This window comes from Callorhinchus milii, unplaced genomic scaffold (genome assembly GCF_018977255.1).
Source record: "Callorhinchus milii isolate IMCB2004 unplaced genomic scaffold, IMCB_Cmil_1.0 Scaffold9, whole genome shotgun sequence".
In the NCBI taxonomy this organism is placed as follows: Eukaryota; Metazoa; Chordata; class Chondrichthyes; order Chimaeriformes; family Callorhinchidae; genus Callorhinchus; species Callorhinchus milii.
Window position 1 is genome coordinate 15,168,047 of NW_024704750.1, and position 26,342 is coordinate 15,194,388.

At 41.1% G+C, this 26,342-nt stretch overlaps 1 protein-coding gene across 4 annotated transcripts in view; it reads right to left on the reverse strand.

The window, feature by feature from the left end:
- The window catches only part of LOC121849679 (TALPID3 protein-like), a 47,492-nt gene that overhangs the window by 1,046 nt on the left and 20,104 nt on the right, over positions 1-26,342 (reverse strand). For 2 of the 4 annotated variants that reach the window (XM_042338001.1, XM_042337999.1), the window contains one exon: positions 18,051-18,080. The exons of 1 other annotated variant lie outside the window; for it this stretch is intronic. Coding sequence is in view for 2 of the 3 variants with exons in the window: in XM_042337999.1 (XP_042193933.1) it covers positions 18,067-18,080 (14 nt within the window). In the remaining variant the exon portion in view is untranslated. Of the gene's footprint in view, positions 1-11,581; positions 11,800-18,050; positions 18,081-26,342 lie in introns of those variants that run through there. One more of the 4 variants, XM_042337997.1, reaches the window with a different exon arrangement.

Below are 26,342 nucleotides of genomic sequence, written 5' to 3' on the forward strand. Positions count from 1 at the left end.
ACTGGGCTCAGAGTTAAAAATAATTAGCAATGTGGGCAGATGCTAAATTGAAGGTCAGGGTCCACACACCACATATAAGGTAAGGCTCTGCGTTTGGAAATATTAGAAGGACTTCTCTCTCAAAGAAAATTCAGGCAGAATGATTTTCTGTTGATGTTTGCCCCAGAAAGTCATTCCACTTCACAATATATCCTGTTATGTGCTTTTGGACATCCTCCGGATGTGAAAGGGGCTATGCCAAATGCAAGATTATTATAAAGGCTTATTATTAATGTATCTGTGACCATCTCATTCAGTTATCTGAAGGAGATATCTTACTGAAGGCAATGTGTAGAGACGATATTTACTCTAAACCCTTGTGATCCTCAGAAAGATGGGATATTCCTGACATCCAAGGAGAGAATAACACTCACTAACAAACATCTCAAAACTTTGAAACAAAAGATGGACACAGAATTTCGGGGATGAACATGAAAAGCTAAACGTAGGCCTACACATACAGATCAGTATCCTTAAAAAGTGAAACTTAAAACATTGGGAAAACAAACATTTGAGGAAATCAAGCATCAGGAAACACAAACGATGCTGCATGGTATAGAGATGGAAAAAAAAAAGAAGGCCTAAAGTTGGGTATTTCATTCATTCAAGTGTTTTGGATTGTCGGAAATGCTGTCCTTCGAATGAGACGTTAAACTGAGGTCCCATCTGCCTGTTCAGATGGACGTTAAAGATCACATCGCATTTTTTGAAAAGAGAAGGGAGTTTCTCCCTGGCCAGCAAATACAACTCACTCCATGCTGTTTGTGGGACATTGCCATGTGCAATCGGCTGCTGAGTTTCACCCACAAAATACAGTCAACCACTTCACAGTATATAAGACATCAACAACATGATAAAGCACTATATCAAATGCAAGGATTACTATTCCTCATTCGATTCCACACACGCTTCCACAGGGAGAATAAAGGAACTGGAATCCAGAAGGCAGCTGAGCATAACTTTGGCAATGGCAGGCCTTTCTTCATATTTAAGTTGAGGCAGCAATTCTTGGCAAAGGCCAGTTGTAAACAGATTACTCCAAGTTGCTGCCCTACAGATATCGTGGCGTGCTATTTGTCTAAATATTCGGTAACGTATCAGTAATTCATTCTTAGGATCTCCATCTGCTGGCTAAAAAACCACAGCAAAATGTACTTGATCAATCAATGCGTCAGCCTCCAAACACTTGAGTACCGAGGGATGGCATACAGCATAAACAGTTTGGCCAAAAGCAGGTCTCGCTGATGGGCTTGTTAACTGGGGGTTTGTTATAAGCAGGGTTCATTATAGTGAGGTTAAATTGTATATTAACAGCTAGTCATTAAGTGGGGTCTCCTCGGTGTCCTGGAGTGTAGTGGTTAGATCACTCGCCTCGCAAGCGAGAGGACCTGGGTTCAATTCCCGGGCAGAGTGAAACCTTTGGCAAGTTTCCTTACTCCACACACACGTCTCTGTTTACCTAGCAGTAAGTAGGAACCCACTTGTTAGTTGAATGGCTGATCGCTTTCCCTCCAAAATAATAATAATAATAATTTGGTCATGCAATCCACAACTGTTTGTGGGACACTGCTGTGCGTAATTGGCTGCCGCTTTTCCCCCACAAAATATACAGACACAACACTTTATAGTGTATTCTGTGAAGTGCTTTGAGATGTCTCGAAAACATGATAAGGTGCTACAACAAATGCAAGGATTATTATCATTATTATATTCTAGGTCAATCTCAGTGAGCTGAGCCCAGAATATTAAAGGTTACAAAAGCCATAAGCAACATTGCACACTTATTTAGTGTCAGTTATAAGAACCTAAGACTATAGAAAGAGGAGTAGGCCACTGAGCCCATCTAACCTCTCCTGCTATTTAATTGGATCTTGGCAGACTTAATGTCATTTTTCCACCTTTGCTTCATATTCCTCAATACCCAGGGCAATGGACTTGAGAGACATTAGATTTTTCAGACAAAAAAAAACTTATTATTATCAACAACAACAACCTGCACTTATATAACACCCTCCGCTCAGGGTAGCATCTCAGAACCCTTAACAGTCGCAGAGCCTGACTCCGAGCCGGGGGGAGGGGGCAAAAGCATGGTCGAACAGGAAAGTCTTCAGGCAGGACTTGAAAGAGGAGTGAGAGGGGGCAAGACAGAGGGATTGAGTGGCTGAAAGCATGGCCTCCAATGGTGAGGTGGAAGGTGCGAGGGGCGAGCAGGTGGCTGGTGCCAGTTGAGCGGAGGCACCGGGTGTGTGGATTGGGAAGTGACGAGGTCGGAGAGGGAGGGAGGTTCCAGGGAGTGGCACCTCCCTTATGAACTTGAAAAATCATGACATATTTCTATAATTTTGCTGATCACCAATGTGATAGTCGGTGTGTATACTCTGATGGCGTTAGGTTTGAGATCATCGAGAAGCATTTCCCTTCATCAAATCCTACAAGAAGTACCACAGTATTTATGCTAGTTCACACATGGCTGCCTCTGGACCTGACATCATAGTGTTAGTCTGTACCAGTTGTAGTCTCATAGCTTGAATGGAAGGTTTGAGAGAATACAGCCATGTATCAATAACCCGAGGACACAGCCTTTGGGAGTTCACTGGAATTCCCTTAAACCTACATCATCAATTGCAGAATTTGAATGAGAGAGATCACCAAAAATGATATAGACTAGGTAAGCTCCACCTCCAGAGCAAGCTTATCCTCAACCTGTGCAGACAGAATATTAATTTTCATCCATTCACTCAGTCAATCCACTTTACTGTGAAGCACTTTGAGACGTCTCAACAAAATGATAAGGTGCTATATCAAATGCAAGCATTATTATCATTATAATTCAACTCCTAGGATTGTAAGAAAGATAAGATACTCCCAATGATGGAATAATTCATTATTATAAATAAAGAACACTGTAGGGGGAAACAACAGCAATACAGAAAAGGTAAAAAATCAGAAAGCCAAAAGTAAAAGGGGAAATAAATCATAACACAGTGGTAGGTTAGCCAAAATTACACGTTGACATTTTTAGTGACAATCTCACTATTTATTTAACTGAAATTTTCAAAGTATGCTTACATACTTGCTCCACAATGCTAAAGTCACTGTCCAGTGTGAAGCTGAGCCTTGCAGACCCAGAAAGGCCTTGGGTTCATTGCTTAGTCTGTGTTAAAATGATCTTAGCCAGCGGGGCAATAGAGGCAGCTGCAAATGGTTTTGGCGTCAAAGGGAAAGGGGAAAATCCAGTGACCCCTGCCCTGGGTATTGAGGAATATGAAGCAAAGGTGGAAAAATATATGTGCAGACAATATATGTGCAGACATTGAGCAAAGGATAAGGTTGAACTCAACTATGATGCTTCCCACAGCTGAATAGTCTGCTGACGTTCGCTCTGTTGGCTCAAACATGTAGAATGGCCACTGAGTGCAGGTGGAAACATATGTCAAAATGAAACACAGGCTTCAAGGGAGATTGGAGAGTAAAGAATAAGCATTAGGAAGAGTTTGCATTAAGACTATTAAAAAAAATTCTAGTATTAAATTTGTATCTGGAACAGAATAAATATGGATATTGTAACCTTAATATTGCTGGAAAGTCTTCCGAAATCTTTTTACCAGTTGCATCATCATGGCACATTTGGTTCAAAATATTTACCACACTAGTTATTAAAGAAACCTTTCATTACAGAATTTCCTTTCCAGTGTGCCACGCCAGAGGTTATTTCAATCACATATACCTTTTTTTTTGGTTACACAAAAGGTTACACAAAATATTATCAAAATGAAAGCACTGAATATGATTAATTCAATATCTCTACACTTTAAAGGAAGTAACCAAGGGTCAAACAGCGAACCCTGTTTAAGCTTACGTTGATGCTATTCCTAGGTTGTATACAAGAGTTCTTCATCCTTTGCTTTTCTGACAGCACTATTCTACAGGATGTTTCTCAAAAAAAGTTTTTTTTCTACAGTGCACTGACCAATAATTGAAACAAGTGGAAGAATGATGATAATTGTATTTAGATGTACTTAATTGTATTCAGTACAAGTGTTTTCTAAAGCACTTTGATACGTTTCAATGATGTAATAAGGCGCTATATCAATTGCAGATTATTATTTACTTTATCTTTTATTATTAACTGTATTTAGACATCCAGAGGATCGGTGTGTGTGCGCCCGCCATCTTCTGTAACATGGAAGGAGTGACGAGGCAAAATGCATCTCTGTCAGCTTGTTTCAGCTCCTCCGTAGACTCATATCACTGTTTTGTAACAGGGGTTAAGAGGACTTTCTAGAGTAGGAACTCATTGTGCAGAAAAACATTAGCAATTAGGATTTGGATCCTTCTCCTCAGCATAAAATGTTTGTTCTGTCTTGACTTTCCAATTTAATCGTCTAGTTTCCCTCCCTTTATCTGCGGATGGAAGCAGATTTTCATTATGCCAATGGAAATTTTTTCCATTGTGGATTTCCAATGAGCTAGTCGTCACAGTTACTCAGCTGAGAACTAATGAAACTAGCTTCCAACAGTGGCTCTCCTCAACCATCTGGTACAATAACAGGCACTGGACCATCTGTACTAAGAGAATACCCAAGGAAGATTTAATTATTAAAATGGATTATATTAATTTGCTGGATATAATCTATTGAAATGTGGGTAGAATGGTATTTCACATACAGTCAATCAAAATTTCCTGTCCTTAGGCAAGTAGAAAGCTGTGGTCTTGAAAGTTATGCAGCCTTAACAGATGTCTCCTGGTGTTTTACTTTCCTAATGCTTGTTACTGATCCTCTAACTGCATTTTCGCAATAGAATTGACAGAGAAAAAATAATGAACAAGCAGGTTCCTTCTAAACCTCATCAACTAAGCTGTAACAATTAATTTTACAATTGCCTGGAACACACCACTCAAGACAATCTGTAAATAGTTCTTGGACAATAATTAATTTGGTGATGACGAGAGATTGTTTTGACAGATTGCTACCTATATATAATTAAACATTCGTCAGCAGCTAGTTTTACTTATAAAGCAGAATTAGTGAAAGTGAGATTTTCTGAGCTGGACAATCAAATTAGCAGCTTGTTTTGTTGAATACATTTTATGCAGCTGTCTTGTTGCTCAACTGGATACAGCTCTGTTAACATGAGCATTTAATGAACTGATCAGTTAGGTGGGGGACAGAGAAAAACAGTGGTCAGACGAATTACTATCCTGGGAAACATTGCTCAAGAGAGAGTTCAACTACAACAACAAGATTCCATTTATAAAGCGCCTTTCACGTCAGGAGGACGTCCCAAGGCGCTGGACAGTTGGGTCAGGACCCGAGCAAGGGGGAAATGGTCAGGGTGAGGGGAGGGAAGGGAGGGAGGGACAGTACACGAGCTGCAGAGTTCTGAATGACCTGCAGCTTGAGGAGGGAGGTGCTGGGAAGGCCGGCGAGGAGAGAGTTCCCATAGTCCAGCCTTGAGGTGACAAAGGCGTGGACCAGGGTTTCAGCAGCGTGAGGGGTGAGGTAGTGCCGTAGTCTGGCGATGTTCCGGAGGTGATGGAAGGCGGTGCCAGTTGTGGTGCGGATGTGAGGGAGAAAGGACAGCTCAGGGTCGAACAAAACGCCGAGGTTCCTGACTGGCTTTGAGAGGTGGAGAGTGCAGCCTTGGATGCTGATGGTGTCGGCGCCTGAGGTGCGGAGGCGCTGACGTGAGCCAATCAGGAGGGCCTCGGTTTTTCGCACGTTGAGCTGAAGAAAGTTGTCTCTCGTCCAGGACTCGATGTCGGACAGGCAGGCTGTCAGGACATCGGTGGTCGTGGAGTTGAGAGTAGAGGAGGAAAGGTAGAGTTGGGTGTCATCCGCATACATGTGGAAGTTAACTCCATGTCTGCGGATGATGTCACCAAGGGGGAGCATATAGAGGGTGAAGAGGAGGGGACCGAGGACAGAGCCTTGAGGGACACCGCACGAGACAGTGCGGGGGGTGGAGGAGAAGCCATTTGCGGAGACAAAGTGAAGACGGTGAGAAAGGTACGACCTAAACCACTCAAGGACAGTGCCTTGAAGGTTGAGGTGGGAGGACAAGCGGTGGAGGAGGATAGCGTGGTCGACCGTATCGAATGCTGCCGATAGGTCGAGGAGGACGAGGAGGCAGAGGGAGCCCTGGTCACAGATGGTCAGGATATCATTGGTGACCTTGACCAGGGCAGTTTCTGTGCTATGGGCAGCACGGAAACCTGACTGAAGGGGTTCGAAAAGTGAATGGGTGGAAAGGAAAGAGCGCAGTTGGGAGGCGACAACTCTTTCCAGGACCTTGGAGAGAAAGGGGAGGTTGGAGATGGGCCGGTAGCTTGATAGCTGCGACGCATCAAGGGAGGGTTTTTTCAGGGTGGGCGTGATGGTGGCAGTTTTTAAGGGAATGGGGACAGAGCCAGAGGAGAGGGACAGGTTGACGATGTCGGTGATATGTGGGGCAAGAAAGTGGAGCTGGGAGATAAGGAGTGGAGTGGGGATGGGGTCAAGGGAGCAGGTGGTTGGTTTCAGGGATAGGATGAGTTTCATGACAGAGGGTGGGGAAACAGGTACAAAAGTGAGTAGGGGAGGATGGGTAGCAGTCGGAGTGTGGGAGTGAGGGGTTGGTGGATGTTGGAGGGGAAGTGACCGCGGAGCGAATTCCCTTGATCTTGGATTCAAGGAAATCCAGCATCTCCTCGCAGTGAAGGTTGGAGGAGATGACCTGCGCGGGGTGGCGGGGGGGACGGAGGAGTCGGGTTGTGGTGGAAAACAGTAGCCTGGGGTTGTTCTTCGCCTCCAGGATTATCCTGGAGTAGAAGGACGACTTGGCCGAGGCTAGAGTGGAGCGGTAAATTTTGAGGAGGTCCAGCCAGATTTGTCGGTGGACCGTTAGGCCAGATTTGACACAGGTGCGTTCAGCAGCCCGCACCTGGCTTTTCAGTGAGCGGAGTTCAGGTTTGAGGTAGTGAAAGATAATTTTAGAAATGACACCAGTAAGTATTTATTTATACAATGGTTAATCAAAGTCTGCAATTGGTTACCTTGAAGGGTGAAAGGCTTTCTTCATTCTGAACTTCCCTTGTGATCTTCTCAAGAAAGACTCACCTAATGAAGTCATTTCAAGCCCTTAATTTTGCAGTCCCCAGAAAATAGCTGATCCATCTCATAATAGGCGCCTTTTCCACTTGGAATTATAACATTTATGAAATTAAGTGATATAGCTATACAGTATATAACCAAGATGTCTATATATACCATTCAATTACTAGATCATCTGCTGCTGGGTTACTGGCAGCAGTGATCAACATAAGAATTGCTAGAAGAAAGAAAACCAAGGTCCATCCTGTTCACCTTCCACCATCCTGGCAGTCGCATGCACATATCAGGTCCAAAACTATATACTGTATCCAGAGATATTATTTCCTAAAATAAATTATCTAATTTGCTTTTGAAAGAATATCAAACCTCAGTCACTGAGAGAAGGACTACTCTATCTGTGTGAAAGGAAGTTTCTGAACAAGGGGATCTGAATCTGAAAAGTGCAACTTTCATTGCCAACATAGAATAACAATCACTCTTGGTCCAGTGGCTGAGCCATACACACTGGATCTGACTCTCAAGTGTGCTCGGGTAACTGATCCTAACTGGATTTGCAATAGTGTGCTTCAATGTGCCTCAAGCCCAAGGTTAAGCAAGGGATTATTAGTGATCAGCCCAGCGAAAACCTCTGCCGGTGAAGGCCGAATTAGGTTAAACTGAATGTGCCCCCTCCCCATCATCATTGATTAGCTCAACGACAATCACTCTCAAGGCTCACATGTGAATAATGGGCACTTGGGTAAAGCACCATCGAACTGCAGTAGAAAGAGTCAATAAGTCAAGATCTTTCAGGAAGAGGAGACGGAAAGAGAAAAACTGGTAGAGAAACTTAGGGAGAATAAATTTATACTTTTAAAAACCAAATCTCCTTGTGCTTTGTTTGGATTTCCAGAATCATTTGGAGATCAAAAGTAATGGAGAAAATAGGTAATGCCCAGGAGTGACAATGGGATCTTAAATATAAGCGATATTTTCAGCAAAGATATCCATCGGTGCAATATGTCAATAACGATGGAAGGGAAAATTTTAAGTATTAAAATAGCAAACATCTCCTTTAAGGCACCAACTAGTACGTTCAGACATTACAAGCCTCTGACTGCTCAAATACATTACAAAAGCTGAGCGCGCCATGCAATCTGAAAAGAAACACAAAATTGGAAACAGGTGGAGTGAAAAGCCCTCCCAACATCACAAAGAATCTGCGAGGGCAGGAAATAAATTGCTCTCAAGGCAGTATAACTTGACACTTAACAGATACGTGACCTTGTGCGATGGGCATCTTTTAGCAGAGAAATTTTGCAAAACTAGGGATATAAATTAAAGATTCCATCTTCAAGAGAATCAGAATAAAAGTCTACCATGAAACAAATTCTTCACAAATATGACCATGGCTGATACCAGCACAGTATGAAAAAAAACTGAGCAAAAACACTGATCAAAGTACTGCATTCAGCCAACAATGGAATCGGCTAGAGTACAAAGAAATAAAACTGCAGCATTTAAAAGATTGTAACCAAGCTAAACAGATAAATCAAATACTCCACAAAAAGAACAAAGCAGATTATCACCTTGATTTATTAAGGAATGCACTTATGTCAAATGGAAAACAATCGCATTTACTAAGATGTGATGTAATAAGTGTTGTACTGTTGAAAACAGAGAGAGAGATTCTGACTGCTCAGTGAGCCTGGTCATGTTATTGTGGAGGAGGGCACAGCTAACCAGCTATAAGGAAGGGATGAAAGCAACAGGACTCAAGCCAGATTGCTCTTGAATATCTCGCAGTCGCAGAATGACAAATGCAGAGAGAAACACTAGTCCTGGCTAACAATACACCAATAAAATTTGTCACTCACTCCATGGCTTTTTGTGGGACATTGTTATGTGCAAATTGATTGTCGCATACACCTGCAAAACACACAAGTCACTCCACATTACAGCGCTTTGGGACACCCTCCTGAGATTGTTGTTGCTGCTGTTATAAAAGACGCTCTAGCAAATGCGAGGATTATTATAGAATAAAAACAAATGTTCTGCTTCTTGCTGCAATGGCCTCTTGAGTTTGAAACAAAAGATATTTGGGTTGGATTAAGAGTTATTTTTATATTTATTATAAGCAACTTCTGAGAATTCTGCCAGCAGCACCAGCTCAATCTTTACATTCTTTGTTTTGCGCCTTACAAATTCAAGGATATCTATGCTGAGTTTGCCAATTGTAGGCTAAGCAGCAACTTTGGGCACCATTACTGGCCTCAGCTTGCTGAGCAACTGAAGGGTGGGTGGGGGGGAATGAGAAATACATTCCAAGCCTCCTGATTGCTATCCATGAACTGTGCTGCAAAGTGTGCATGAGGGAAAACAGAATCAGGCTCTTCTATGATGTCCTTCCAAGACTGCAGAGCTTACTGACTCTCACATCTCTAGGCAAGATCCAAAATTCCTTTTCATCTGCTGTCTTTCGGTGTCTTGTCAAAATAGTCGTCCCCATATAATTTCTACCAAATGTGAAAATGCATCCATTTGAGTTACTAACATTTATTGGGGAAACTGAGGAAAATGCATCAGAAAAAAAAGGAAACTCTCTGGTGTTCAAAGTTTTCCTATCAGCTATATTAGTGTGTAGTACGATTCGTTATTACTGCCAAATATGTTCCAGCTTCAAAGACCATCAAGATATGTGGCAGCAAACAAAATTGATTTCTGAAGCAGAGTGAAATTAGAAAACTGGAAAAATGTGGATTTGTCTTACTAATTTGGGTTCTGGTTTAAATTTGGATTCTCTAAAAATTGACATGAATTGAAAAATTCCTGTGATAATAAACTGAAGAGACTTAACTTTTTCCAAGGCCACACTGTTCTGACATGAACAAATCTTACACAAGACAAGACACTCAAATGGCATTGTTTTTGTGTCCAAACAAAATGGAACATTAATCTGTCTAGACAACTTTTTATCTTTTTACAGAAATAGAGCATTTGATCAGCCTACAGCCAAACAACTGCCAATATTCCTAGTTGAATTTATAAATTTCTTTCACAATCTAGGGAAACCAAGATTATTTAACACGATTACTGGTCGTTTGAGCAGCAAACGCACAAATGGTGTCAGTCACAGATCTGTGTAACATTGTTGTGTGGAAAGGTATGCGCTTTTATGGCACCCTGCTGCGTAGATCTTCAGTCAACCCCGAGCTTGATTTTTGGCAATCTTGCTTGCTGCTTACCTACTCCACTTACACTGAATGGGTGACTGACAGCCCCAGCTTTTAGTTGTTATTTTCGGTGAATGTTATTCATTGCTTTGCCTATGGCTGGCTGCTTCCCTTCCTTGGATTCTTTCATCCCTAATCTAACTATGTGATATTTTGGTCTGTTGCTTACCATTGACCGGCATGTATTTCTGGCTGCCAAGTGTCCGAGCTGCTTGGAGTGAGTGCACCATCAATGATTTTTATTTTGGGCGAGTTATTTATTGACTTGCCCCAATATTACGAGCTGCCCTACTGCCCTTGCACTGACTGGCAGAATGCTTACAGTCTGCTCTGACAGTGATAAACAAATGGCTGCAAGTAAGCATTTCATTTTTGTTCACCAAATACTTTATATTGGCTATATAATTTTTTTTTAAACAGAATTAGTTTACTATAAGTTCTTTGATTTTCTCCGATTCTTGAATTATTTAGTTTTACTTTTTTTTACTTTCTGTGGAAATTTTGATTTAAAATCTTTAGGATGAATCTGCTACCTGGTTTTGAAACCTTTTTAACCCACTCTCCCATGCCCATGCAACTCATTTCAGACGATATGGTTAAATTATTCGACTTACATTCAACTATTAAGTACTTTTGACAGTGATAACTAACCAGTTGACTATTTAGTATTTGTGCGTAAAGTATGTATTTTAAAGTCTTGTTAATGCACAAATAGTGTGCTTCTGTCATTGTGTTAGTTAACAACAATAACAACAACAAATTACATTTGTATAGCGCCTTTCACTTCAGAAGGACGTCCCAAAGCACTAGACAGTCAAGGATGTGCATCCGAACTGGGAGTTGGGATAGGAGGGGCGGCGGGTAGGGAGGGTGGGGGTATGAGGGTGACTAAAGATGCAGTCAAAGAGGAGGGTCTTGAGACGGGCCTTGAAGGAGGCAAGGGAGGGGACGAGGCGAAGGGACTGTGGGATGGAGTGGATCTTGTTCAAACCGACACCAAAGTATGTGTTGGCAAAACTTTATTTAAAGAAAGTGGGAACAGAAAATAAAATTATCAGGACATAGAGAAAAAAGTGCAATAAGAACTGTGATTCTTGTCATAGCAACCATTTAACCTAATTTTCTCTGGTACTGTTCATGCAAATCATTAGTGGTGGTTACAACCCGTGGGCCAATTTACAAACAGATGGAAAAAAAATCTTCTAATCATTCTAGTTTAACAGTTACCAGACACACCCTGGTAAACTATTCAACAATACAGATAAAAGGGCTTGGTTGTTGCTTGACCCAAGCGATATGGGTAATAAATTTCACCTTACTCACGCAGCCAAAAATGTTGCAGCCTTTGGGGGTAGATGTTAAGTTGATCAGAACAATAACTCCGTAGCTTGGTGACAGAGTCGCTTCTTTCTTGTACTGAGCCTCAGGCAGATTTATTACCTTCAAGTTCAGGTCTGTGATAAACGGAAACAACCACTCGCTCAATGCACGTTGTGACCTAAATGTGGGTCCAAATTGTGCTGTGTTTTGGTATCCTACTGAAGAATACTGTACAGTGAGCAATTTCATTTAACTCTTTTAGTGCTCCTTCTAAAAGTAGCAAATGACATCCTGATCATGTGTGATCAGGGCTCCCTCTGTCTCCTCGTCCTCCTCGACCGCTGCTTTTGACACTGTGGACCATTCAATCCTCCTCCACTGCCTCTCCTCCCACCTCAACCTCCAAGGTTCTGTCCTTGACTGGTCAGGTCCAACCTTTAACACTTTCTCCACTTCGTCTCCGCTAATGGCTTCTCCTCCAGCCCCCGCACTGTCTCGAGCGGCGTTCCTCAGGGCTCTGTCCTCGGTCCCCTCCTCTTCACCCTTTACATGCTCCCCTTGGTGACATCATCCGCAGACATGGGGTAAATTTCCATATGTATGCGGATGACACCCAACTCTATCTCTCTGCCTCCACCCTCAACTCCAGGACTACTAGCGTCCTGACCAACTGCCTGTCCGACATCAAGTCCTGGACGAGGGACAACTTTCTTCAGCTGAACGTCAGCAAGACCGAGACCCTCCTGATTGGCTCGAGCCAGCGCCTTCGCACCTTGAGCGCTGGCAGCATCAGCCTCCACGGCTGCACAGTCAACCTCACTAAGCCAGTCAGGAATCTGGATGTCTTGTTTGACCTTGAACTGTCCTTTCTCCCCCACATCCGCACCATGACCAGCACTGCCTACCACCATCTCCGCAACATTGCTAGACTCCGCCATTGCCTCACCCCTCAGGCTGCCAAAACCCTCACCCACGCATTCGTCACATCAAGGCTCGATTATGGAAATTTCCTCCTCATCGGCCTTCCCAACTCTTTCCTTCACAAGCTGCAGATCATCCAAAACTCTGTAGCTTGTGTACTCTCGCATACCAGGCTCCGTGATCCCATCACTCCCACCCTCGCCCAACTACACTGGCTCCTCATCCCTCAGAGAATCGAATTCAAGATGCTCGTCCTCACTTTCAAGGCCATCCATGGCCTTGTCCCCTCCTCTCTGACCTGCTGATTCCCTACCAACCTGCCTGCTCCCTCCATTCAGCGGGCTCTGGCTCTCCCACACGACCTGTCCTACCATCGGTGGCCGGGCTTTCAGCCTCTCTGGCCCCACACTCTGGAACTCCATCCCACAGTCCCTTCGCCTCGCTTCCTCCCTTGCCTCCTTGAAGGCCGCTTCAAGACCCTCCTCTTCGATTGTGCCTTCGGTCACCCTCCCACCTCTCTGCCTTCCCTCAACCCTACCTCACCCCTCCCCCATGCTTGGGTCCTGACCCCTGACTGTCCAGCACCTTGGGACGTCCTCCCAACGTGAAAGTCGCTCTATAAATGTAATTTTGTTGTTGTTTTGTTGTAGCAAACAAAACAATAACCAGAAACATGCATTTAAATTTTTCCTTTCCCATAGAATGCAACATTTCCAGACAGGGTGAAACCTTAAGCAAGTTTCCCTACTCCAGACGCCTCTGATTACCGAGCAGCAAGTAGGAACTCAGTTGTTAATTGATTGGTTGATCGATTTCCAGGGGTAATAATCCCTCAAAAAAAAAGGTCACTCAATCCACAACTGTTTGTGGGATACTGCTGTGCGCAAATGGCTGCCATGTTTCACCCACAAAATACAGTCAATACACTTTGGAATATATTCTTTGACGACGTGATATGGCGCTATACCAAATGCAAATTATAATTATTATAACATGCCATTGGAGGGCAAGAGTTCAGACAGGCATCTTTGATCATTGGCTTTTCATGTGCGACTCTATAATCATTGGGATTCATCACAAGAACTGCTCATGATGAACAGTAGCTTACCATGTGGAAGACCTCAGGCAAAAACCCATGTCCTCCCATTCGGCCATATCACATATTACAGCTCCAACAAACTGCAGTAGTGTACCACCCCAACCAGAAGCTTCTTAAATAACTGTTTTATTCTTGCCTTAAAAGCTGTCTGACTGCTCACTATGGAAACTGCTACTCTTAAAAATGACACCGCAGCACATTAGCTAAATAAATAAATAAGAAAAGTAACAAATTCTATTCTTAATCATGTACAAATATACAAGATACTTAAGTTGATTGAATATTTCTCCCTGTTCTATTTCTAGTGCATTTCATATTTGTATTCCTACGCAGAAGAGTACACACACATTGCCAGTTAATGTACATCAATTGTTTTCAGCCGCTGAATTGTGCTTGATGAAGGAAGTAGGTATTCCACTGGTGAGGCCCTCGGGTTACCAGCAGCAGTAATCCAAACAAGCTGTTGTTTAATGACAAAAATTGATGACACACATCTTACCAGAATGTTTCTGGCTGCTGCCGAGATTTAATCCTCAATCTAGATGGAAGATCAACATTATAGCACGGCATTACATCATGTGTTCAGCAATAAGCTGTTTTTATTAGAATTACAAGAATCTAAGTGTTTCAATACATATCCTTATCTGAACTATTCTCTCTGTTGAAACAAGCCTGCCAGGTATGAGTTGAATGTAAACTGCTCAGCGGTCTGGACTCCACGTCAACTAGTTGAACGGGTTGCTGTAAACAGGGTTGAAAATCAGTTTGGTTAAAGTTCATTTCTGCACAATATTATTTTTAAGTCTCATGTTGCAAAACCAGAATATCTAGGGACTTCTTTAAATCAATATACCTTAGTTATACAGTCTTATTATTTTAGAAAACGTGTACATATCAATTTTCCTAATACTAAAATTCTGCACTCCTCTATAATTGTCATTATAGGGCCAATCGTTTCCCACTCCATATTTATGTCCTTTTAAAAAAAATCCAATTTTATTAAGTAATAAATATTAATGGCCAACTCACCCAGAAAAGCTTCTGAACTACAGTATATGCAACCATGTATTGCATTTCCTTGCTATCTAATTAGGTCACCCCATTATACACGTCACATAGCAAAATTAATCAATTATTCTCAAGTCTCCAGCTATCTCATACTTAAGATGACTATATATGTCAAGCTCTAAAACTAAGAAACCATGAACAGTTAGACAAAAAAAAGAATTCTTATTAAAGTTCCCCATCGCTTTCCCAGCCCTGCCTGTTGCTTAGAATTTCTTAAGTTTCACTCATTTGATGGAAGTAATTTAACTTATCCATAACTACATGCAAAAATGTGTATTCAATCAAAACACGGAGTGAGAATTTATAGCCTTATACCACTTGCAGTAATGTGGCTGGGAAATGTGAATATTATTTTATTATCACCAGTTATTCGCTAGTCACCACAGCTACCACAATGGTCAATGTCTCAGATGCTGATGAGTCAGTTACCCCTAAACCAGTATTTCATTCATCATTCAGATGAAGAGTTAAACTGAGGTCACATCTGTCTGTTCTCCTGTTATCCTGGCCAACAAAAAGTACTACAGCTTCATGCCACACACTTGCTGAATGTATGTAAACTCTGCAGCTTGTTGTACTCTAGCGCACCAGGCTCCATGACCCCATCACTCCCACCTTCGCGCAACTCCACTGACTCCCCATCCCTCAGAGGATCGAATTCAAGATCCTCGTCCTCACTTTCAAGGCCATCCAACAACAACAACTTGGATTTATATAGCACCCTCCACGCCAGACGGGTCTCAGAGTGCTTCACAGTAACGGATCCTGGGGCCGAGCCAGGGGGAGGGGGAGCGGGAGGAAGGTAACCAAAGGCGCAGTCGAAAAGAAAGGTCTTCAGCAGAGACCTGAAAATCGGAAGAGAGGGGGCGAGGCGAAGGGAGTGAGGAAGGGAGTTCCAGAGCCTCGGATGTAGTGGCCGAAGGCACGGCCGCTGAGGGTGGAGCGGAGGACTCGGGGGATGAGGAGGAGGCCAGACCCGGAGGAACGAAGGCAACAGGTACTGTTTTGAGGAGAGAGGAGGTCAGAGAGGTAGGGGGGTGCAGAGGAGTGCAGGGACTTGAATACAAGAGTGAGGATCTTGAAATCAATCGTCTCTGGAATAGGCAGCCAATGTAGTCTGGCAAGGACTGGGGTGGTCGGGGAGCGGAGTTTTGTGCGGGTGAGAAGGCAGGCGACAGAGATTTGAATGATCTGGATTTTATGGATGGTAGTGGATGGGGGTAGGTACGGAAGGCGTTAGAGTAGTCCAGCCGAGACTACAATCATGGCCTTTCCCCCTCCTACCTCTCTGACCTGCTGACTCCCTACCAACTTGCCCGCTCCCTCCGTTCAGCGGGCTCCGGCCTGCTCCATGTCGCCCGCCCGACTCACCCTACCATTGGTGGCCGGACTTTCAGCCACTCTGCCCCCACACTCTGGAACTCCATCCCACAGTCCCTTTGCCTCGCTTCCTCCCTTGTATCCTTCAAGACCCTTCTCTTTGACCGTGCCTTTGGTCTCCCTCCCACCTCTCTGCCTTCCAGATGGCCTGCGACTAGCACTGTTGATAATGCAATGATAATAACAATAATTCTTGCATTTGATGTAACGCCTTATCACATTGTTGTTCACAGAATATACAGTTAAGCAAATTGACTGCATCTTGTGGGCGAAACGCAGCAACCAATTGTGCACAGCAATTAAATGGGCCAACATAGCCAAAAGTGCTATGCATAAAGCTGCCTGGAATTTCAGCCGTGAAATAATTCCATTTATCGCAACATATGAAGATGAAAGGTGGCATATGAGCAGCTACAGGGATTTACTTCCTGTTTCAATTGCACCAAATAAAAATGATCAGTTCTTACAAAGCAACATTTAATTTCTCTTAGTTCATCACATTTCCAAGACCGCTGCAATCCATTTTAGGAGAGCAGCTTACAGAGAGCAAAATATATAGCAATAAATGCACTATTCTCTATCATAATAACTATTCAATAACTATTCATAATAATTTCCAATAAAATGAGCACAAAGTCAAACACAAAATATCGGATAACTTAATGCAACACCCTCCACTTCGATCGTGCCTTCAGTGTAATACAACAACAACAAAATTATTTATAGAGCGCCTTTCACGTTGGGAGGACGTCCCAAAGCGCTGTACAGTCAGATGTCGGTGCCCGAGCATGGGGGAGGGGTGGTGTAGGGGTGAGGGAAGGCAGAGAGGTGGGAGGGAAACCAAAGGCACGGTCGAAGAGAAGGGTCTTGAGACCGGCCTTGAAGGATGCAAGGGAGGAAGCGAGGCGAAGGGACTGTGGGATGGAGTTCCAGAGTGTGGGGGCAGTGAGGCTGAAAGCCTGGCCACCGATGGTAGGGAGGGTCGGGCAGGAGACATGGAGCAGGCCAGAGCCTGATGAACGGAGGGAGCGGGCAGGTTGGTAGGGAGTCAGCAGGTCAGAGAGGTAGGAGGGGGCAAGGCCATGGATGGTCTTAAAGGTGAGGACGAGGATCTTGAACTCGATCCTCTGGGGGATGGGGAGCCAGTGGAGTCGGGCGAGAGTGGGAGTGATGGGGTCACGGAGCCTGGTGCGTGAGAGTACACGATAATGAATTAATAGTCAATTAAGAGCTTTGTAATTTGACTTATCGGATCCAAATTTCAATTGAGCTTGGTCGAATGGAACAAACGTCTGCTCTCTCACTATTAGACTGTATTCATTTTAATCTTCGATAATGTCAGTGGAGTAGCCATTTTATTCAACTTTTTCCAAAGTCACATACTTCATTGCCAATGGTTTTCATACTAAGTAGATTTTCAGTATTGCACATGTAGCTCTAGAAAATATCTAATTTTAAGAAATGCAACTTTCAGTTTGTTGAAATGCGAGAAAATTTAAATTTTATAAAGATTGTCCAAGAGTAACTGTGCCTTACACAAATATCCTCCACAAAATAAAACTAATGCTGAAAGTCAAAGCATTACAGAGTATGGCAACTAAGCGCAACCTTAAATGCTTTGATTTCACACCTCAAAGTCAGAACCTTTGCATAATGAGGTTCTTTTGTCGGTTTAAGCACCAACACGCAAAACTATTCCATACATTATCAAGAACAGTCTGCATTCTAGAGGCTATATTGGGCTGTATTATGCCTCATTTCCTCAAACAGCTTTTTCCTAGTTTAGGCTGTGATTTTTAGACGGGATGTCACAGGATGTCTAAATCTACCTCCCCTCTGGGAAAGTCTAAGGAAGTCTGCATCAAAGATAATAAGCGAGCAAACCATCTTCTGTTGTCAGTGAGGGACTTTTAGACTGATGGTGGTTTTCTTTTTAGTAGTGATTTTCTGAAACAGTGAGAAAAAAACAGGAGGCTAAAGAAACAAATCTCCAAAAACATCAACAGCAAATATTAATAGTTTGAAACTACTGTATATCTGAGACAGATGCGGACAACTCATCCCTTCCAGTTGGTTTAGTTTGCAAAGGAAGCACCACTCTCTTGTTTCGCAGTTTACAGATAGCACTTTTCTTATTCAGAAATGCAATTTTTGAATGAAATCCATAATTTTATCCACTTTTAGGAATGCCATTGGGCTAGGTTTATAAGTTTTTGATCGGGCACCTGGAAGTGAAAAGTAAACCCTTACCTAATGTTTTCATCACTATTCACCAGTGGTGACCTTTCTGATTGAACTCGTATATCAGTAACATGTCCAAAGTTCCTATACATCTGCAAGTATAGATGCATTGTCTTTTTCTTACAATATAAGGTATGATAAAGAGTGGTTACACCTAAGCAAATAAATAATGGATCACAACTAAAGCTGACTGATTATAAAATTAACCTGGCCAGGTTAAGATGAATGTGTTATTTAAAAAGATGGAATTTAGACAATATGTTTCAAACTGCCATTCAGTTAATCAAGAATAGATATATACCTATATTTTTCATATTCTTATCTGAAAGTAGCATTGTTATTTTGGCCAGAATTTTTTAAAAATAAAGCTATGTATTTTATCTACAGTTTAGACTGTAAATCTTTGATACATTATATTAAGTGATGAAATCTAGTGGTACTGCAGTCAGATTTCTTGAATGCATGCAAGCAAGTTTATATTGCCTTTTATTTAATGAAACTGCCTACTGAATATACCCTCCAAGCAAATTTATTTCACACGTTTATTTTTAGTGGGCTAAAGAGAATAAATCCTAACCGGATCATTACCCCCGGAAAAGCGATCCACCAATCAACTAACAACCTGGTCTCAACTTACTGCTAGGTAAACAGAGGAGTGTGGAGAAAGGAAACTTGCCAAACATTTCACCTTGTCTGGGAATCGAACCCAGCTTGTGAGGCAAGCTCTCTAACCAACACACTACAGGACTCCACTAATTAAACAGAAAATGAAATTCTCAGAAAGTATTTATGATTTCCAAATGTGGAAATACAGTGGAGAAGTGATGAACTAGGATGTGGAAGGTCTGCCCTAGGTGGTGGATTAATTGAGCCGGTAAGAGATTTAAGACTCCCTGATGCAGTAGGTAATGAATCTACAGCAGTTGGTTATTTCAGCAAAACTACGATGAGGTCATTCTCGGTGTTGCTTTCATCTTATTAACAGCTGCACTTTAACCCACAAAACAGTGACATCGTTCATAAAGAATCAAAGAAAAAAATCAATACTCACAAAAGCCACAACAGTCAGAACCAATTTATCAATTTGAAAGGAGGAAACTGGTTGAATTGTGTTTTCATGTGCATTCATACAGAAATTCTACATTTATTGATCAGTAACGTGCAATGCACGCAGAGCAATAGAGATCCATTGGTGGCTGCTTTGTGTAAAGTAGACCTAGAATTTTTAAAAAAGTAAGCTGTTTTATAATTATTTAGGGCTGTGTTATAAACACATTTATGCCTTTCGTATTTTAAAACCTCCAAAAAGTACATTTTATTAATAACTTTTTTTAAAAAAAATAATTCTTAAAAATTCCCTCTCAGCCTAAAACTAAAGTAATCATGGTGAAGCAAGCTGACAGACAGTGGAGAGCAGGAATTAAAAACAGTTACAAATATAATAATACCCTCGTCTACGTAGTTTTGTCCCAACTTGTCCAAATTGCAAGCATGCCCACATTTACTAAATACTTGACATTCCATTGCTTAAAATGTTACTGGAGCAAGGGCACAAATAGATGACTTGCCACTGCACGAATGTTGACAATTTTTTTTAAAACGGAAGGTGTTTTAATAATTACAAACAAAACACAAGAACAGCACGGAATCAGAACAAGAACTAAAATAGAATGCAACACGTGACTTAATTGAAAACCTACAATCATTTTCACCAAGTTTGTAAGATTCCACAACATTGATGAAGTAATGCACTTCAAGAAGTTGTCGGTTAATATGTGCAGATCAAAAAAAAAACCTGGTCAACATTTAGAATGGGTATATCTGCTCCTGGATAAGAATCTCTCACAAGCTGCCATGTTTAAGATAATAATAACCCTTCTATTTGATACAGCGCTTTATGTCAAAGCGCTTCACAGAATATATTGCAAAGTTCAGTAACTGTGCCTTTTGTGGGTGAAACATCAACAAAATCCATTCCTTCACAGGAGAGGGGTGGGTGGGGGTGGGAAGGAGAAGCTTATTCTTTTTTCAATATCTCACCAACATCCTTTTGGCCAACATTGAAAGTTGCAGCACGGGAAATAAACAGAGATCTGCGCATTGAATCACCAAAACCACCAAATTTTATTCACCAACTTTAAATAATAGATACTTTATTAAAAAATCTTTCGGAACACTACCACGATGATCTTTTTGAGAAGCTAAAATCATTCTCCCTCGCTAGTATCTTGAGGGCTTTAAAGATGCCATACTGAGCCATCGATATTCATTTCTTGCATCTCTTCAATGACAATAACTTGGTGGCTCTGGTGGGGCAATAACAAGTGCTAATAAACTTTCCATTGTAAGTTTATGATGGAAATTCCATTCTCCACATGTTACAAAAGAGTAAAAGTGTTCAGAGTGGTTTGAAATATCGACTTATTTAATTTAAGCAGAGAGACTGGGGAAGAGTGATGAGAAGAATTGAATCATTGTGAGAGATGCCATGAATGAGGAGCATGTGAAACAGATATTGGTTTAGAGACTCAGCAGCTCCTGTGTTCCTCAGGGAGTGACGACATTCTGAAGATGAGGCAGGATCTACTGTTAGCCCAGATAAGTATGCCATAGATTGCACAGTGTGCTAAACTATACAACTGGGATCGATAGGGCAACATACAGATATATTTCATCTTGGAGGCTACTGTCATCTTTAAGCAATTTACTCTTCCCAAGAGCATCAGAACCCCATGGAATAAAATCATTTCTAATCAGTCTGGTAGATAAGAGATATCCAGTTATATCTTCAAACACCTACTGCAAGGAAACAGATAAAAACATTTGGGGTGAGATCACAAGGTTGCTAAGCACAGTGGAGTTGGTTTAAAGGTCAAGGTTGATTTCCACTTCAATATTGGTTTCGGAAAAATCATCATGACATTCTTATCTTCAATTTAAGTTTCAAAACTATCTTAAAAATATAAAATTCTACAACGATTACGAAGTATATACCAGAGTAAATGGTCAGCATTTCTGCCAATATGATGAGTTGGGGCAACATTACCCTCTTTTTTACCCCGTCAATTTCACCCAGAAAATACACTCAATCCGTTTCACAGTATGTCCTGTGAAACACTTTGAGATGTCTTGACACATTAAAAAGGCGCTGTATCAAATGCAAAGATTATTATTATTTAATGTTTTTAATAGTCTTAAATATGTTAATACTTACGAACAGTTAATCATAGTTGATTTGATACAGCATCTGATCACATCAAGCTTTATCCAATGAGTTAATTTTTAAATGTATGGATATTAATTGTGTGTAGGCAATGCTAATCTGCACCAGCATTGATTCACAAACAACAAGGAGATGAACGAACAATTAAAGTTTTTAAATAAATATTTTGAGTGATAGAAGAAAACTGGCCAAAATTCCAAACTCCTGCTCTTCAAAATACAGTCATACCAAAGGATCTTAACTATCCGCCCGATCACACCAAACAGATGCCCGATCACACGTTTAAGGGTAGTCTGTCTGAAATCCATTTGATCACGGTAGAAATTGGTAAACCTCAGGGGAAGGGTTAATTTTATTGTAGGTATACCTGGACTGAGGGATTTACTGGGCAAGACTCCGGAAATCATATCCACCATCTTAAAGATGCCTGTGTCTATTTTGTTCCTCAATGGATGGTGCAGATGTCCAATGAGCTGGCAAAACCAGCTGATATAATAAAATTATATAAGAGATGAACTGCAATGGCTACCCAACTCAAAGTGCTCCAAAGAGGGACATCTAATTGGTACTTCCAATGAGAAGTCAGGGTCTAATCCATTGAGTTCAGAGGGCAAGTAGTTTGTTTCAGAATCACTACAAAGAGCAAGACAATACCCAACTAAAGCCAGCAGTAGGGATCATCTCTAACATAATTAGTCTATGATCCTTAACCAAGATCGATGGCAATGTTTTTCCTCAAGGTGTTTACAATTTTGTAAAAGCTTAATTTTACTCTGACAATGAAAGTTTTAAGCTAACAATTCTTTCTTGGGAAGAAGTCTGGTTGTTCAAACTTTTTAAGCTTAGTTATATAAAAAAGGTTCTGGATCAGCACTTTTACGTCCGCTAAGTTTACTGACCCTTATCATCAGCCTTCCCCGAAATAGTTGAAAAAGCTGGAATGCCAAGTCATAGCTCAAAGACCACAACAGTTATTTGAATCAAAAAAAATTTAGTTTTTGGCAAGGATTCCAACAGCAGAATTTAACGCAAGATCAATACTGCCATAAATTACAACCCACCAAAAAAAATCACTAAATAACAATGAAAATTAGCCTAAAGGGCAAAAGAGGATGATGAAAGAAAACCCTTTCTCCATCTCGCTCATGATAGCGGCACAAAATAGCTGATGCCAATAAGAAAGGATAGAGAAAAAATAATATGGATTTACCATATGCAGGATTTAAAATGATATGCAGAGCATAATAAAGAGAACAAAAAGTGCAACTTCACACACATTAATCTGATATATTGAGTCATTGTGAATGAACCACATTCTTATTAACCCATTTCAAACAAATGTAGAAATTTTTGAGTAAAGCTTTCTGCAATCTGCGGATGCATACCCACCAACTTCTCTAGTATATTACTCGTCACTACAGTTTTGAGGCAACACTACACAATATAGTCATGTACCCCAGTTAAGGCATCAGTTATGTCAGTTTTGCAGACCAGTTATTAGAAGTATGGAAAATTAATGATAATATACAATACTAGTAACCAGAAACATAATCAATAAGGAGATACAGAAATGTAAGTTGGCACAAGATTACAGTGACTCAGGTAAAGCTTTCTGATCTAAACAGATGTCTTAACAGGTGTCAAAATTCCCCCTTCACCTCAGAGTACATCACAGAAAAAACACATGCTCCAAACTCAAAACACATTAATACATGTATGTGTAGCAAGTCCATATGCCTGCATTTTAACGTAACTTGAAGCAAAAGCAGCATATGAGCACAGGTCCCACAATTTCAGTTATCTTGCTGCAGGCAAACAAAGAGAGAAATAAGATGTTGTTAGGCAAAAGGCAGTTTGCCCCACTCTTGCAAGATGTCATTTTTTACATTCCTTTTAACATGCCAGTTCTTTTGTAACCCATTACGAAGGCTGATCTTAAAGTAAAGGTGATGATCTGCACTTTGATGATGCAGGACTATGAAACATTCCTTGTTTCATTTCAAGAAAGCAACATGATTACATATGGTTTCTGAACTGGTTATAATCAGGCACAGCATTTTAAACTGGTTGTGCCTGGGGAATATCAGGATACGCTTTGGAATGAGTAAGATTATACCTACAAATTGGTAATCTAACATTGAGGAATCCTGAAACATTCACGGCTTGGTCTCCACAGTTGTGAAACAGATTGCTAGTATTTATTAACACCGTGGTTTCAGTAGAGCAACTCAGGTATCCTGGCAGCTAAATTCTCAAATCAATGAGTAACTAAATCATACCTTCCATTTCTCAACAAGAGCCTTTTATATTCAATGTTTACTAACTTACAGAGTTAATGATGTATTAACAAAGTGCTTTGCAGCAGTGCTGTAAACTATTACCTCATCACACTTGTTGGATTGTACTGTGCATTTGCAAATACAGCATTTCAGTGATCTGCAGGTCATCATTTGTGAGAGGATTTGTATTTTCTGCCAAATCTTGGTTGGTCCCAAGCAGATTACAAGATTCCTGCTTTGGGAATAACCAGAATTGTGTTCAACACACACAAAAGGCAGCTACTCAAGCCTAATGGACTCTTTTTAGGCACTCATTCAAAGGTACAGAATTCTGAGATTTTTATTGCAAAACCCAGACAGCACTGGGAGATCATAAACTTAACTGTATGGTTAACAAACAAGGATCCAAAATGACCATGGGGGACTCTATATAACATTTAAATGCAAGTATTAGATGGATCTTTCATACATTACTCTTTAATCCCACAAAGACAATGCTGAAAATCCATCTAATTCCTGTTTGAATGCTAGCTGTAAGATTTTTCCTTTGTGAAGGGCCTCCAAGGATTGTAAAGCAATCATGCTCATTGCCTCTGATAAGCCTGAATACAGGTGGTTTTATTATTGTAACCGTATGTTTTCCTACATTGGTCAGCAAAGTCATAAATAGAATTGGATAGGGTCAAGGACAGAGAAATCATAAATTGTTGTTTGGCTGCAGTTGGAATCTACCCTTTTGAAATTCACTTCAGCGTTGGGTACTGTCCTGTTTAGTCGTCCTTGGTTCCTCAACTAGTTTTTATTATTAGAAATGGTACAAGTTTATGTGCCAGAGAATTTGTGGCAGAGGCTAAAAGCAATGTTCTTTTACCTTTTGGGCCAATGATTAAAATCCACAGATTAATAATAATGTAATGACTGGTGTGGAAGTCATTAAATTATTTTTGTGGATACTTGGAGCACAGACATTCAAGTTTTGCCACCAAGAGCAGGTTTCCCATGTAAATCATCAAATAAAGTTTTTCAGAAATGACTCCTCTTTATCAAAGGTCAGAGATGGGGAGGAGACCTGTTACCTCAAAGTCTTTGCTAATCTGATGACCTTCCCTCCAACCCATTGATAGACCAAGCAATGTGGCCATAAACACAATGAAGGGGCAATCCTAAAAGTTTGTCTTTTGTGTCCTACCCATGGTTATCTTAAGCCCTCCTAGCATCTTAACTGCTTGTGATATTTAACATTAATAATAATTTGATATACACGTCTTCAAGATATCTCACAGCGTTCATAGAATATAATAATCCTTGTATTTGATATAGCGTCTTATCACGTCTTTGAGACTTCTCAAAGCACTTCACAGAATATACTGTAAAGTGTAGTGACTGTATATTTTGTGGGTGAAACGCAGCAGCCAATAATGCACAGCAGTTTCCCCACAATCGTAGATTGAATGACCAAATATGTTTTTGGAGGGATTATTACCGGTAAAGTATTCCTACTTACTTCTATGTAAACAGAGGCATGTGTGTGGAGTAAGGAAACTTGGCCAAGGTTTTCCCCGCCCGGGAATCAAACCCGGGTCCTCTTGCTTGCGAGACGAGTGCTCTAAACACGACACTACAGGACTCAACAGCACTCCTTATACAACACACCAAAGCCTTATTCCTCCCAGCCTCTAGTGTCAGGCCTCTCCCCCACACCCCTCCCAACTCTACACCACCCCACTCTGTCACACCCATTATAGAAAGTATCTGTAACAAGATACTAGTCCAGAGATGTCTCGTGGTTTAAAACAATTATTGAAGCTTTACTCACAAAGCTATGTTCTGTTCCGAGTCTTCTAAAGATAACTTAAAAATCTGCAGATTTTGCAGATTTGTAGATATGTTTTATGCATTTAATAGTCAATGTCTTCACAGTATCAAACTGCAAAAGGTTGCTTAATGTTCTGTTGCATTGCACCCTATGCTATTACGACAATGCAGGCACACCAGAAATTCCTATTTCAAAAGAGAACAGTATCACTATCATAGCACAGAGTTTCTTTTGGTGCATCAGATATTTTCTTCATGTCTAGACTCGAAATAGCAGGTCTGGGATCTAAACCTTTGGAATTTTGCAACCACCAATTCCAAATATTGGTAGTCGAATTAAGCTGAACGTATATATAGTTACCCTGTCAATAAGACTTTGTCCTGTTGAAAAAGAGTGGTTAATAAGATACCTGCATCTTATTCCACTTCCTCACAAGTGGAACTATTCAGCGGTCAGTGAGTAATATAGCCACTTCCTAACAGATACACCAGCAAATGAATACCACAAAATATTCTCAAAATGAAATTCTTATTGAAGTTCTTATTGTGACAAATCAAGGAAATAATTATTTTGTTTGCATGAAGTACTAGGGCTGCATGATATACTGGACATTGGATTAGTCATTGAGTTTAATGAACCTAATGGTTAGA